Raw genomic sequence first — 16,044 nt, 5'->3', positions numbered from 1 at the left:
CCAGGGGGGGGGGGGGGGGGGAAGGGGTTGCAGCGCCCACGGGTCACATGATTGGGGGGGGGGGGGGGGGGAGTGGAAAATACAGTGGAACCGCCATAACTTACAAAAATACAGTGATACACATTTTTGGTTATACCGCCCAGCTTTACTGCTTTGTGCCTAAACTGACTAGCTCATTGTCTGTGGGCAGGTATAGCCTGCCAAGGAGGAGCAGACCCTTTTTGGTTCTTAGTGTCAGCCTCCTAGTGGCAAGAGGGTACACCCATGGTCTGTGTCCCCCAATGAAGACTAAGAGAAAGGGATTTTGCAGAAAGTAATAAAAAATCGAATGTGTGAATATATCTTTAGGCCACTTTTACACGTTTTTTCATTTGTATTATGGACACAAATCAGGTCTAGAGCAGTGTTATCCAAACGGTGTATCTCCAGTTGTTGCAAAACTACAATTCTCAGCATGCCCGGACAGCCTTTGGCTGTCCGGGCATGCTGGGAGTTGTAGTTTTGCAACAGCTGGAGACTTACTGTTTGGAAAACACCAGTCTAGAGGCCTGAACTAAAAAGCATCTAAGCCCTCTATGATGCTGCCAGTATGGGTTAGGCAGGCCAGGACCAACATTGGTAATACAGACTCGTAATAAAGTATATGTATTTGTTTATATTGCAGGTCTGCTGTTTGCTGCTTTTGCCCTTTGCATGTTCGGACTGTACAGTGTGATGCCCCTTGTGATACGAGTGACTAGTGCCACCTCTGTTAACCTGGGTATCCTGACTGCTGACTTCTACAGCCTCTTCTTTGGTCTCTTTTTATTTGGATACAATGTAAGTATGACCTGACAGTATTTTATGCTGTTTACTTCATTCTGTCATATGTTTGTCCTCCTGTTGTAATATTCTGTGATTGTATGTTAGGCTAAGTTCACATCATGGCTGAGCCCTGTTTTCCTTCCGGTCTTATTTATTTTATTTTTTTTGTGCAGAATGGACCCCTACACCGCTGGGACCTGACGGATCCTATTGACTTGAATGGGGTCTGTCTGGTATCCGTTATTTTAGGGGATTTGAGTGGAGAAAAATACCGGACAGTATTTTTTTTTTCTCTGCTAAATTCTCGTCTTTTTGTTTTACCCTTTAGCGGCGCTCAGAGATGATGTGAACGAGATCTATTTACAAAGAATCTATGATTTATGTACAAAGAATAGGCTTGTGTATCACTCTACAGTTGCAATCTAAAGCCACGGTCACGTGGCCGAATATGTGCGGAAAGTTTCACGGGCGGACACTCCGCACATTTATATGATGCGACAGCACTAGCAACGCATGAAAATGTGACGTCTCCATAGACGGCTGTGCATTTCCGAGCGAAATCCGCAGAAACCTTGAACAGGCTGCAGCAAAGTGTCCGAGCGGAATATTCCGACAAAATTTCTGCCGTGTGAACATAGCCTAAAGCTGACTATAAGCTTAATGGGGTACTCCCCTGGAAAACATTTTTTTTTTTTTTTTTTTTTAATCGCCTGGTACCAGAAAGTTAAACGGATTTGTAAATTTATTCTATTTAAAAATCTTAATCCTTCCAGTACTGATCAGCTGCTGTATACTACAGATGAAGTTCTTTTCTATTTGAATTTCCTTTCTGTCTGACCACAGTGCTCTCTGCTGACCCCTCTGTCCATTTTAGGAACTGTCCGGAGCAGGATAAGTTCGCTATGGGGATTTACTACTATTCTGGACAGTTCCTCTAAATGGACAGAGGTGTCAGCAGAGAGCACTGTGGTCAGGCAGAAAGGAAATTCAAAAAGTAAACAACTTCCTCTGGATCATACAGCAGCTGATAAGTACTGGAAGGATTAACATTTTTTAAATAGAAGTAATTTACAAATCTGTATAACTTTCTGGCGCCAGTTGATTTAAAAAAAAAAAAATAATTTCTCCAGTGGAGTTCCCCTTTAATATATCCTTTTTCACCAACAGCTATTCTTCCCAACTGCTCCATACATATGCAGGAGTCTATAGTCTAATGTTTATCTTTTTTTTCCCTTGCAGTTCTCTCTATTATACATCCTGGCATTTGTAGTGATTATGGTAGGATTCATCATGTACTGCAGCACGGCGACTTACCATGCGGAGCCAGTGGCAGCGGCACAGACCAGTGAAGGGATTGAGAATAGCGCTATGAAAGAGGAAGAGACTCCTCAGGAGCCTGCCACACCTCTGCAGTACATGCCTGAGGAGCTCAGAGAGCGAAGGGATTAAAACAACCACCCGCCACAATGCCTTTGCCATTTTTATAAGAGAGGAAGAATGTTTTTAAAAAAGAAATTACTTTTTTAAACCCTTTTTATCACTTCTTTTTTTTTTTTTTTTAACTATTCTATATAACCCTGTTCGATTATGTCTGTTTGTAGACCCAGCAATGCCAGCTCTATGCCTTGGACGCATTTTTATAAGAAAGCTGCTATGTACATACAGTTACACTTTAAACACAGAAAGATCTGTTTTTAGTTTTCAATGACTTAATATTTATTCCTATATTTTTTAGTTTTTGCAGTATTTTTTACAAACCTTTTTATAATTGTTAATATTGCAACTTTAATCCAGTCTGGCTGTAGATGTGCAAAACATCGGCTGGTAAGGAGACTGGTCTTCCTTTACTTTTTCATTGGTTTGTGTTTTGATTTTTTTTTTCTTCACAGTTAAAAATCGAATATCCTTTTTTTGCTACTCAATGGGATCGCCTAGTTGTTGAAAATTCATTTTCAAAGACCCTGTTTGAGAATTCTGAATTAAGAGTCAGGGTAGTGCTGGGCGGTATACCGGTTCATACCGGTTGTCCTGCACGATAAGAATTTTCCCCATACCGCAATACCGGTTGGGCCCCTCTCCCTCGGGAATGAATTATCAACCCAGCGCTGTTCTATCCCCACATCTGGGAACTAATCATATGTGACCCGCGAGAGCTGCCCTGCTTCAACCCCCCCCCAATTAATTATCAGCCCAGCGCTGCACCGTCCCCATCGGGGAACTAATCACATGTCACCCGCAAGCGCTGCCCTCCTCGCCCTCCTGTTTGTTACGGGCCGCCGGCACTGGAACTCTGTACTGTACGCTGTATCCCTATGCCTTGGCTGCAAAAGATAAACAAAATAAACTTTAACTCACTTTCCCCCGTTGGAGAGCCGTCAGCCTATCACTGGCCGCAGCGATGTTCCGCCTCGGCCGGTGATAGGTTGAGTGCACTGTCATGTAAGAAGCCGGCTTCTTACATGACAGTGCGCTCAACCTATCACCGGCCGAGGCGGAACATCGCTGCGGCCAGTGATAGGCTGGCGGCTGTCCGACGTGCCTGTCCCCAGGAAGCAGGTGAGACCGGTACCGGACCAACGGGAGGAGAGTTAAAGTTTATTTTGTTTATCTTTTGCAGCAATTAATTGGGGGGGAGGGTAGAGAAGCAGAACAGCGCTCGCGGGTCACATGGTTTGGGGGGGGGGAGAAATAACGTTATATACTGTGGAACCGCCCTAAGTTACAAAAATACCATGATACACATTTTTGTTCATACTGCCCAGCTCTAAGTCAGGGTCTATTCACACGGCAGAATTTCCACTTGCAGTATTCCCCCTCAAATTAAAGCCCATAGACTTCTATGGGATTTTGCTCTCCCATTCACACTTCTGAAAAGTGGAAATTCAGAAGTGTAAATGGGAGAGCAGAATCCCCTATGGGCTTTTAATTCTGCAAGCGAAAATTCTGCTGTGTGAATAGACCCGAAGATCGCTCTTTTGCCCCCCTGAGGTGTTAGAGCTGAGAACAGCTAGAATGAGTTTCTGGGGAACCCAGCATGTTGGTTTTCAGCAAGATTGATGGAGTTCTTCACTTTCCCTGTGGTGGCGCTGCAGGGAAATTGCTTACTGCCTTGTTTCCAATCATGACTATAATTGGCCTATTTTAGGGTCTACCCCTTTTATAAGGGATTTAAAAATTCACATGGATTAGCAAAGAGATCTCCTTTTTTTTTTTTTTGTTTATAAAAATTAATTTTTATTTAAATATGTGTATTTTTTATTATGACTGGATAATCCTCACCATAGCAACTTGTTTTCTCACAAAACTTACTGGTAAACTGATCTTGTTTCCCCTTTAAAGGGGTACTCCAGTGAAAACCTTTTTTCTTTTAAATCAACTGGTGCCAGAAAGTTAAACAGATTTGTAAATTACTTCTATTAAAAAAATCTTAATCCTTCCTGTACTTATTAGCTGCTGAATACTACAGAGGAAATTCTTTTTTTTTGGAATGCTCTCTGATGACATCACGAGCACAGTGCTCTTTGCTGACGTCATAATAATAATAATAATAACTCTTTATTTATTGTTGTCCTTAGTAGGATTTGAACCCAAGGCCCCAGCACTGCAAGGCAGCAGTGCTAACCACTGAGCCACCATGCTGCCCTTAGCACACATCTGCTATACATGGTTGCTAAAATGGACAGAGATGTCAGCAGGGAGCACTGTGCTCGTGATGTCATCAGTGTTCCAAAAAGAAAGGTATTTCCTCTGTAGCATTCAGCAGCTAATAAGTACTGGAAGGATTAAGATTTTTTAATAGAAGTAATTTACAAATATGTTTAACTTTCTGGCACCAGTTGATTTAAAAGAAAAAAGGTTTTCACCGGAGTACCCCTTTAAACATGCATGGGATAGGCATAATATAATATAGGGCCAGGGACTATTGATAGGATTCAGATTATTGGGCAGACTAGATGGGCCAAATGTTTCTTATTTGCCGACACATTCTATGTTTCTCTACTTTTTCTGTATGTAATGTATGCCGATATGCTCCATTTTGTAATTGGGTTATGATCTGCACTGTTTTAACCAGGTAATTTTCATAAAGTACAGTTAGTTATTAGTAGTATTTATTAGATTCCATATTGTAATATAAAATTATTTTATTATCTTTAGCTTTGATTTATTTTTTATTTTTTTAAAGGTTCTCAAAACACAAAGGGGGAGATCGCTTCTTTCATTTTTAACAAGGCCTCTGTAAAATGAAAGAAGCGATCTGATTGGTTGTTATGGGCAACTGGGCAACTTTTCCTGTGGACAGGTTTTGATAAATCTCCCCCTAAATGTCTTGTTTTAGTGAGATTTTGGTGCAAAATCTGTGTGAATTTCGCTCCCAAACCAGGGGGAAAAAAAGTGACGTAATTTATTTACCTGGAAACAGTGTCCATTTACCACAGTAAAGCCTGAGGCATACAAAAGGTTAATCTGCACCAGAAATCTGAAGCTTATGAGGCGAGCAGTGATCCCACTTCACTCCCTCATAAATAGAAGCTCAGGGGGTGGGGGGTGGTCCCCTTACCTGCTGCCAGATCGCCGATTCACTGATGCAGCCTGACTTAGCCAGGCTAAATCAGTGGATCGCAGATCACACTGTGTAATGTCTATGCATTAGGCATAGCGTTATACAGTGAATGCACCTTAAAGGAGAACTCCAGAATATAAAAATTGTCCTCCATACTGCCAGCAGAAAAAAAAAAATAAAGATGTACATACCTTCCTCCGCTCCCCCGAGGCCTCCGGTCTCCGCTGCGATCCTTTTCCTGGTTGCCGGTGAGTCATACTGCACTCAGCCAATCACCGAAAACGTCACACTGCTGTTCAGCCAATCACCGGCCGAGTGCAGTATGACTCGCCGACCGCTGGCAACAAGGAAGAGGCTGGCGGCGGAGATCGGAGGCCCCGGGGGAGCGAAGGAAGGTATGTACATCTTTATTTATTTTTTTTACTGCTAGCAGTATGGAGGATATTTTTTCTATTCTGGAGTTCTCCTTTAATGATTGCATATAAAAGTTCCCTAAGAGGATATAAAAAGTGTAGGATAAAAAGTTTTAAAAATTATATAAAAGCCCCTCCCCTTATAAAAAAAAAAATAATCACCCTTTTTTCCATTTAAAATAATAAGAACAAAAAAAATGTAAAACAATAAACAAATTTGGTATTGCCACGTGCGTAAATGTCAAAATTATTAAAATGATACTGTTGTAAACATTGACAATCCTGGTGTAAACATTAAAAAAAATGACCAAAGGCAAAAATGCTAAAACGTACATTGCACTAATAAAAAACAAAACAAACAAAAAAGGATAATTTTTTTTTATTTTTTTTTTTAAGTACAATGTCATGTCATTTGTTTTGCCATAAAGTGCCCTGCGTAAAAACCAATTGTGATTTCCTGACCTCTACATAGTCCTTTCGGGCAGAACTAGTGACATGTCATCCTAAGGTGCAACCAGTTACTTCTCCTCGCCTTCACAGTTTCCAATGAAAATAAGTGTTAAAGGGGTTATCCAGGCCAAAACTTTATTTTATATATCAACTGGCTCCGGAAAGTTAAACAGATTTGTAAATTACTTTGATTAAAAAAAATCTTAATCCTTCCAATAGTTATTAGCTTCTGAAGTTGAGTTGTTGTTTTCTGTCTAACTGCTCTCTGATGAGCTGTGCAGTTCCTATGGGGATATTTTCCCATCATGCACAGCTCCTGGGACGTGACATCATCAATGAGCAGTTGGACAGAAAACTTCAGAAGCTAATAACTATTGGAAGGATTAAGATTTTTTAACAGAAGTAATTTACAAATCTAAGAAAAATGTGTGTGCAGCTCACAATTAATAATACACACCGAGGTCAAACTGGGCCATGCAACTATACCTCAGTTGCAGAAAAGAGAAAACCAAAAACAAAATATTTAGCCCGGACCTTCTAGGTGAGTATATATTGAATTTAGGATAGGTTATAAATGATTCTAACATTATATTTATAACCTATCCTAAATTCTATATATACTCGCCTAGAAGGTCCGGGCTAAATATTTTGTTTTTAATTTACAAATCTGTTTAACTTTCTGGAGCCAGCTGATATATAAAAAAAAAGTTTTTGCCTGGAATACCCCTTTAACTTTTTGAACCTCCCTCGTATATACAGCATTTAAGCAGACCTATGTGCCTACATGGTTACACCCCACAAACATATCCTACAGTAATATGTTCTAAGAAATGTCTATTAGATCGTGTGTCTATTTTAATTTATAGATTAATTTGCACAATAAAAAGTAAACACTTCAAGTAAGCATTAAAGGGGTACTCCGCCCCTGGCATCTTATCCCCTATCCAAAGGATAGGGGATAAGATGTTAGATCGCCGCGGTCCCGCTGCTGGGAACCCTGGGGATCGCCGCTGCGGCACCCCGCAATCATTATTGCGCAGAGCGAGTTCACTCTGTGCGTAATGACGGGCGATACAGGGGCCGGAGCAGCATGTCATGGCTCCGCCCCTCATGACATCACGGCCCGTCCCCTTAATGCAAGTCTATGGTAGGGGGGCGTGACGACCGCCACACCCCCTCCCATAGACTTGTATTGAAGGGGGCGGGCTGTGACGTCACGAAGGGCGGATCCGTGACGTAACGATGCTCCGGCCCCTGTATTGCCCGTCATTACGTGCAGAGCGAACTCGCTCTGCGCAATAATGATTGCGGGGTGCTGCAGCGGCGATCCCCAGGGTTCCCAGCAGCGGGACCCCGGCGATCTGACATCTTATCCCCTATGCTTTGAATAGGGGATAAGATGTCTGGGGGCGGAGTACCCCTTTAATAGGAGTATTTGACTTGAAATAGCCTTCTGCGGCACCTGTGCTGATCAGCCTTTGAACATTGTACAATTCTTAGGGACTCTGAAGGCATTAACCAGTCTGTGTTGCTTACACGAATATTGGGTTATTTGGGTTGGTTTGTTCTCCCACTTTCCCTGCCACCTTCCATTTCCAAGGCATCGGGTGCAAGAGCAGCCAACCACGATGCCAATGAGCAGTCAACTTGCCACTAGTGCAATGTTTCCCAACCAGTGTGCCTCCAGCTGTTGAAAATAACACCCAGCATGTCCGGACAGCCAACGGCTGTCCGGGCATGCTGGGAGTTGTCATTTTGCAACAGCTGGAGGCACACTGGTTGGGAAACATTGCATTCGGACACCGTGCTCAAACTAACTATAAATGGTTAGCAATGGATGACATGCTTTATTTAGTAGCTGTTTGAATGTTATTTATTTTTATATTTTTATGTTAAATTAAAACTGTCAGACTGTTCCCCCACACTAAACCCAATATACTGGGTGATAAAGGGTTCACTTACTTTTGTGTGTGCCCTGGCCGCTGAGTTCTCCCCCGATAAAGTTCAGTTTCTCCTCTCCGCAATAGTGCTTTGAAGGAATGTCCCCAGCGTCCATCTCTCTTTGGGTCCTGGAGGAAGGGGCCTAAGCCCGCCCCCGTTGTTTGCATATTCATTTAGTTCAACTCCGCGTCCTAGTGACGTAGAGTCACATGCCCCCGGAGTGCAGCGCAGTGCTATGTCTGCGCCTGAAGTTTTTACATAGCTCTCACATCCTGATGACGTGAGAGCTGCGCGTCCGGAGAGCGCTCTGCGCATGTGCCGGTCCCTCGCTACAGAAGTAGGGGGTAGTGAGGGCCTGGCGCATGCGCTTAACAGACGCGCAGCTCTCACGTCATCCAGATGGGAGATCTATGTAAAAACTTCAAGCGCATGCGCTCTGCAGACAGAGCACTGCGCTGCGCTCCGTGGGCATGTGACTAGGACGTGGAGTTGAATAAAATGAATATGCAAAAACAGGGGCGGGCTTTAGGACCCAAAGAGAGTTGGATGCCGGGGGGACCGTCTTCAAAGCGCTATTGCCGAACGGAACTTTACCGGGGGAGAACTCGGCGGCCAGTGCACACACCCAAGTAAGTGAAGGCTTTATGGACTCCAGTTCACCCACACTATCACCCAGTATATTGGGTTTAATAAAGTCTTGGGTGACCTATGTTTCTTGTTCGTCATCACCCCATGAAGATAACACAGTGAGGGCATTTTTCCGGTTGGCATCAATAGTTGTGGTGACGCAATGTACAAAACTCTAAAGAACATATGACCCCTGTGAAATATGAAAAGCCAACAGCGGATTTGTTGGAAACATGAGTATTCTATGCTTACAATATTAGGTGCACACCTGAGAGCTTTCTCTCCGATATTTGCTAAAGGGTAAATATTTAACGATTCCATAATACTGTATATTTCTTTTTGTATAAAGTGACCAAAACGTTATTTAAAATATCTGTAATAAAATTGCATATGTTTGTACAATCAATGTTGTTGTGGATTTTTATTTTTATTTTTTGTGGGTGTAAATTAAATGAGTACTCAGCTGGAATGTTTTATCCATCCATTGTGCCCGGGCAGCAAAAAGTAAAACGACAAACTTAAAAGGGGTACTCCCCCCTTAAACATCTTATCCCCTATACAAAGGATAGGGGATAAGATGTCTGATCATGGGAGACCGGCCGCAGGGACTTGATCATCCGTTGCATGGAGAGAACTCTGTGCCGGATGATGGGCGACCCCAGCCGTCATGCCCCCTACATTCATGTCTGTGGGAGGAGGCTTGATGGCTATGTACTAGCTGTCACGCCCCCTCATAGACATGAATGAAGTGGGCATGATGTGATGGCACAAACACGGAAGCTCCAAGTTAGAGGCCTGCATTGGGATCTCGCGGGACCCAACCCAAAACGTGTGGGCGGTCAGGAAGCTGCTGCGGGCAGGCACAGGCGGTCAGTGACTCCCAGTTAGCTCCACCCTCCAGACTAGGGTGCAATGCTCTGCACATACCCTAACCTGTATGGGAATGTACACACACACACTGCTATACACATGGGGGGGATGTGCAGGCTGCAGAGCATTGCACCCCTACGGTCTGTACATTCTTATGTTAGCGGAAGCGGGCAGGATTGGACAAACATTTTAGTGGGCGGGATTGAACACAAATGTTGCCGGAGCGGGCGGGACTGGAACAAACATCCTGTGGGATTGGTCAAAAAATCATTGGGAGCGGGATTGAAAAAACAGTCCAGCACAGGGCTCTACTCCAACCTTCTCTGTTAAGACTGCAGCGGTGTTAGCATGGAGATTATGAGGCCCCAGCAGACGTCTGTCCCCCCACAATAAGATGTATAGGGGCGGAGTACCCCTTTAACTTACATCCTGCCGCTTCCCCGGCGTGCTGATATCGGTCGTCCGGGCCCGGTCTTTTTCCGCATCTTGGAGCCTGATGTGTCACCCTGCAATCATCATGTAACAAGCCCGGGCCTTACCTTCTCCATGCTGCCAGGAGACAGTTTTATCTAGAAGCAGACAAATCCTATAATTTATAATTCTAGCTCCATGGAGATGTGGTAACAATCACAAACCCAAAATGTACGATGATAATCGGATACTGTGATCGCTTAAATACTATAAACACCTCAGCAGCATTTACTGTCAATGCTACAGAAATACTGCAACTTGCCGTCACACCCCTTCCATAGACTTACACTGAGGGGCCTGATGAAGCGCGATAACGGACCGTCGCCCATTCATTTTCCCCACTTAGTTCCATCTGTCCGCTCTCCCTGCATTAATGCCATCGTTGTACATCTACATGCAATAAAGAGCAAGTGACTTCCCTAAAGACCTGGTGAGTGCATCATTTCTATATATCTTGTTTGGAACCATTATTTTTATTTACATCGGTTTTTTTTATGGAAAAAGGGGAGTGATTCTGACTTTTATTAGGGAAGGGGTTAAATCACATTGATTAACACTTTGTTTTTCACTTTTTTTTATTTGCAATGTGATAGCTCCCATAGGGGGTTGTAACTACACACACTGATCTCTTACACTGTCCACTGCCATGCATTAACATGGCATTGATCAGTGTTATCGCCGCTCTACTGCTCCTGCCTGGATCTCAGACACGGAACAGTCATTAGGCATTCGGACACGCAGGAGGCAGGTAGGGATCCTCCTGGTTGACCTGCAAGTTGTTTGGGATGCCGCAATTTAACCGCGGTGGTCCCGAACAGCCCGACTGAACTGCCGGGATGCTTTCGTTTTCACTTCAGATGCTGCAGTCAACTTTGATCGCTGCGTCTGAAGGGTTAATACCGGGCATCGGGGATGTCCGGTAATAGCCGCGGGTCCCGACCATTGATGGCCGCAGGGGCCTACCCGATATGACGCGGGGTCACCAGTTAAGGAGTTAAGTTACAACAGTGGTTGTCACTGTTTTATCATCGATTATTAGCCCAAATACAGTGACAACATACGATGCTTTGTATGTCGGGGTCATCGCATAAACGCTAGAGATGAGCGAACTTACAGTAAATTCGATTCGTCACGAACTTCTCGGCTCGGCGGTTGCTGACTTTTCCTGCATAAATTAGTTCAGCTTTCCGGTGCTCCCGTGGGCTGGAAAAGGTGGATACAGTCCTAGGAGACTCTTTCCTAGGACTGTATCCACCTTTTCCAGCCCACCGGAAAGCTGAACTAATTTATGCAGGAAAAGTCAGCAACCGCCGAGCTGAGAAGTTCGTGACGAATCGAATTTACTGTAAGTTCGCTCATCTCTAATAAACGCCTATCCGGCAGCGCAGACTGCTTCAGCTGCCACCGGATAGCCGTTTACGGTGCCCCGCGTGGTCCGCTGACGATCACTTACCTGTCCCGTCATCCAATAGGAGCGGCGTGCGTTGCGACGTGATGGCGGCGATGGAGAGCGAGGATGCCGGGGAAGCAGAGGCCTTGCTGGAGCGTCGGGGACACCCCGGGGATGCGGCGACAGCAATGGAAGGCGACATCCATTAGGGTGATGGTCCGGAGCGGCGGGGACACGTGAATACAACCTCCATTACCAGTGGTATACAACCTGCGGACCTCCTGATGTTGCAAAACTACAATTCCCAGCATGCCCGGACAGCCGTTGGCTGTCCGGGCATGCTGGGTGTTGTAGTTTTGCAACATCTGGAGGTCCGCAGGTTGTAAACCACTGTCCTATACTTTACATTGCACGGATCCCTCAACATACGATGGTTTCAACAAACGATGGCCCATTTGGAACGGATTACCATCGTATGTTGAGGGACCACTGGGATAGATCTATTTGGGACACTTACAAAAAAAAATAAAAAATTCTGGTTTTGTGCTCCGAACTACTATGTACTGAGCTTATATGTACCTGACCCTTCCTCCCCCCCCCTTCCCTCCCCTTCCTGGCCCCTCCCCCCTTTGGATTTTGGTTTACGTTGACCTTTATATGGCATTGATCCTTTGTTATTGCACTAGTTCTGTTACTTTGCAAATACTGTACTATATAATGTGCAACATTCTTAAGCTTCAATAAATTTACTCCGTTTGATACTAAAAAAAAAAAAAAAAAAAACATGTCCGTGTTATGTTAATTTAAAAGGAAACCGGTCAGAGTGATTTGTATGTTTTGGGTGAAATGTCCTAATTCCTAGTGTGCAGCTGTAGCCATGTATAAATAATCCCATATCCCCGGGACCTATTGGCACATGTGTTTAGCTATGGTTGGGCCTTTCACACAAACACATAAGCAGTAGAGCCGGCTGCTATCTAATTACAAGTCCTTGGCATTTCTGCAGACACAAGCAGAATCCTCCTGGCATCATCTCAGTACGTCCATTCACCCATAACCCACATTTTGTAAACACAACTATTTTTATATGGATCACGCCATAAGACGTGATAAATTGTAGCTGAGGGACTAACATTTTGCCTGTGACTTTTTAAGACTTTTTAATCATATTTGCTGTGATAAACACTTTTGCAGTAGATTGCTCACGGCTTTATTTTGGATTTGTAACGTTATAGTTTAGTAAGAAAATATTGAAATTTATTTATGAAAAAAAAAAAAAAAAGGCCTTTTGTAGTGGTTTTACCTTATAACATTTTCCTACAGTAACACACACTGTAATTAAGCGCAGTTTGTGTATTTTACAAATTTAAAGGGGTAAACAATTTTTCTCATATCAACCGTCTCCAGAAACAGGTTTGTAAATTACTTCTGTTGAAAAAAAAAAAAAAAAATCTTAATCCTTCCAGTACTTATCAGCTGCTTTATGCTCCAGAGAAAGTTGCGTTGTTCTTTCCAGACTGACCACAGTGCTCTCTGTTGACACCTCCGTCCATGTCAGGAACTGTCTGGAGCAGGAGAAGTTTGCTATGGGGATTTGCTCCTACTCTGGACAGATCCTGACACAGACAGAGGGGTCAGCAGAGAGCACTGTGGTCAGACAGAAAAAAAAACAACTAAACTTCCTCTGTAGTATACAGCAGCTGATAAATACAGGAAGGATTAAGGTTTTTTTATCAGCTGCTGTATACTACAGAGGAAGTTTAGTTGTTTTTTTTTTCTGTCTGAACACAGTGCTCTCTGCTGACCCCTCTGTCTGTGTCAGGAACTGTCACAGACAGCATGCCAAGGTGGCAGCAGAGAGCACCATGGTCAGACTGGAAAGAACAACTCAACTTTCTCTGGAGCATACAGCAGCTGATAAGTACTGTAAGGGTTAAGATTTTTTAATATAAGTAATTTACAAATATGCTTTGAACAAGTAGAGAAAGTACAAGTACGGCACTGCTATGCAGGTGAAGGCAATATACTGAGTGATGTCCGCTATACCAGGCATAGGTAGAGACTAGACGGTGTGTGCTATGTCGGGGTGCTGGTGTGGAAGGCACATATCGCTTGACAGAATCGAAACAATGTAGAAAGAGACCGCACTCACCCGATCAACGTGCACAGGTTACTTCATTCCGTTGGACATAAAACAAAACGTTGAACACAGGAGGACAGGCAGTCGGCAGGAACGCCGGGGAACAAGAGGTGTGGTTACAGCTGTTTCACGAGAACACAGCCCGCTTCGTCAGGCGAAGCGGGCTGTGTTCCTGTGAAACAGCTGTAACCACACCTCTTGTTCCCCGGCGTTCCTGCCGACTGCCTGTCCTCCTGTGTTCAACGTTTTATGTCCAACGGAATGAAGTAACCTGTGCACGTTGATCGGGTGAGTGCGGTCTCTTTCTACATTGTTTTAATTTACAAATATGTTTAACTTTCTGGAACCAGTTGATTTGGCAAAAAATGTTTTCAACCGGAGTACCCCTTTTAACTTTTCCTATATTGTGTATATTTTATACTAGAGCTCCACATTTATGAACTATTGGCAGCAAAATACAGTAAAATTCCTTAGGAATAGGATCATAGGAAAACATATTTAAAAAAAAAAAGTCCGCTCCTCCTGTATTGTAGGAGCGGGCGGTCACGCAAATCCTGCGCCATCCCGCAGTGCTGACACGGCCTCTATATCTTATACCTCCAAGACTTCTGAGACCCAACTGAGCTTACCTGGAGTCATGCTGTGTGTGTGCACTGTGCGTACGCAGCCTCTTGTCCTGCACTGCTGTCTTCTCCCCCCCCCCCCCCCCCCCCACTGTTAGTCATCTGGTGGTCTTAGTGCGACACTGAGGTGATGCACTACATACTTTGTGTACTTACTATGTACAATGGTCACAGGAGTGGGCCACAGTCAGTAGTAGGAGCCTGCCCTAGAGGACCTCTCCAGCCAGTGTACATACATAGTAATACAGTACAAGTACACTACATATACTCATAGTTTTACACCACCGCCTTGGTGCCCACCGGTCTGGCAGTGACCATATTTGGCATAGCCCTACCATTTACGTAAATGTTAGCGGGAGTGGGCTGGATTGGACATGATTGGACAGATATGGAGTGGAGTAAACACATTGCCAGAGCGGACAATGGTCAGAAATTCATCTGGAGCGGGATTAAGAAAACAGTCCCAAGCAGGGCCCTAGCCTGGTCCCCTACAGCTTCAGCTGAGCTTCTTTCATTTCCCCTTATGCTCCTCTCTTGCTGTTTCCGAGACAAGAAGTCAAAGCAGGACCTGCCGCTCAGCCAATCACTGGTTGCAGCGGTGTTTCTCTCCTGACCATTGATTGGCTGAGAGGGCAGGTCCTACTTTCCATTCTTTTGCCTAGAAAGCAGGAATAGGGGATGAGCATTGAGGGGCCGTGGGGAGCCCCAGAGCCCGGTACTTTTATTTATTTATTTTTTTGCGCTAGCTCCAACGATATAATTATTTCAAAACACTGGAATATCCCTTTAAAGCGTACCTGTCCTATCACAGGAAAAAAAGTAATGCTTATATATATGCTAATTACTAGGTCATGCAGATGCTTTACATTTTTGCATATTTTTAGGTGTCCACCTTCTGTATTTGGCTAACAAATCCCTCTGTTTTTCTGCTCATTCATTCTGACATCCACTGCTCAGGAAGGGGCTTGTCTGAGACAAGGACTGAGCCCACACTTCCTCCCTGAGTCTGCCGTGCTTGGTCTCTTTATCCAGTCACTGCAGGCTATAACCCCCTCCTCTCTGTTTTCATGCTGAAGTCTGATAGGACAGGAGTGAGCACATAGGAGTTCTAGTCCCACCCTCACTTCCTGGACTTTGTCCTGTGCTTCTGCTGAGACAAAGATTAATGTTTTAGAAAGATGTACACATATAGTTTATTATATAGCAGATCGCTGCGGGACCTGTACGGGGAACATCAGTATTGTTTTGAAATTTGTTTTTATTAAATAGGGTAGCATAACAGGCTGTAGTATGTGCAGCTCATCAGGTCATACAGTACAAATGTATTGCAGCATAGTATAACCTGTAAAAAAGTGTAAAAAATGTAATAAAAAGTTCTTCAATAAACGAATGAAGTGTAAAAAAAAAATAAAAAAATGCCCCTTTCCCAATAAAAGCCCTGTATTATCACCAAAAAAGATCAAAAACACAAATCATATACATAATAGTTATTGCCACATCCGTAATTATGTGTACTATAAAACTGTAATGTAAATAATCCCGCACGGTGAACGCTGTAAAAAAAAAAAAAAACATTAAAAAAAGTGCAAAAGGTTAAAAAATGGGTCCGTCCTTAACCCCTGAAAGGGTAGCTCCCACCATCCTATTTTTTTTTTCTGTCCCTGCCTATTGCACGTCTATCCCTAACCCCCTCCCTGCTTTAAATTTTTATTTTTACTATATTAAAAATGCTTCTTGTCTGCCTGGCAGTGTTC

At 43.8% G+C, this 16,044-nt stretch overlaps 2 protein-coding genes across 3 annotated transcripts in view; both read left to right on the top strand.

Annotated features, from left to right (window-relative positions):
- The window catches only part of SLC35F2 (solute carrier family 35 member F2), a 48,156-nt gene extending 44,981 nt beyond the window's left edge, over window positions 1–3,175 (top strand). For both annotated transcript variants that reach the window (XM_056561627.1, XM_056561626.1), the window contains exons 7-8: window positions 665–819; window positions 2,044–3,175. In XM_056561627.1, coding sequence (XP_056417602.1) covers window positions 665–819; window positions 2,044–2,253 — 365 coding nt within the window. In that variant the 3' untranslated portion in view covers window positions 2,254–3,175. The remainder of the gene's footprint in view (window positions 1–664; window positions 820–2,043) is intronic.
- The window catches only part of LOC130358413 (sarcolipin-like), a 161,404-nt gene that overhangs the window by 7,179 nt on the left and 138,181 nt on the right, over window positions 1–16,044 (top strand). The gene's annotated exons all lie outside the window — the stretch shown is intronic.

Source organism: Hyla sarda, chromosome 2 (genome assembly GCF_029499605.1).
Source record: "Hyla sarda isolate aHylSar1 chromosome 2, aHylSar1.hap1, whole genome shotgun sequence".
NCBI lineage: Eukaryota > Metazoa > Chordata > Amphibia > Anura > Hylidae > Hyla > Hyla sarda.
The sequence above is the reverse complement of the archived record's forward strand: the minus strand, read 5'-3'. Positions and strand labels throughout refer to the sequence as shown.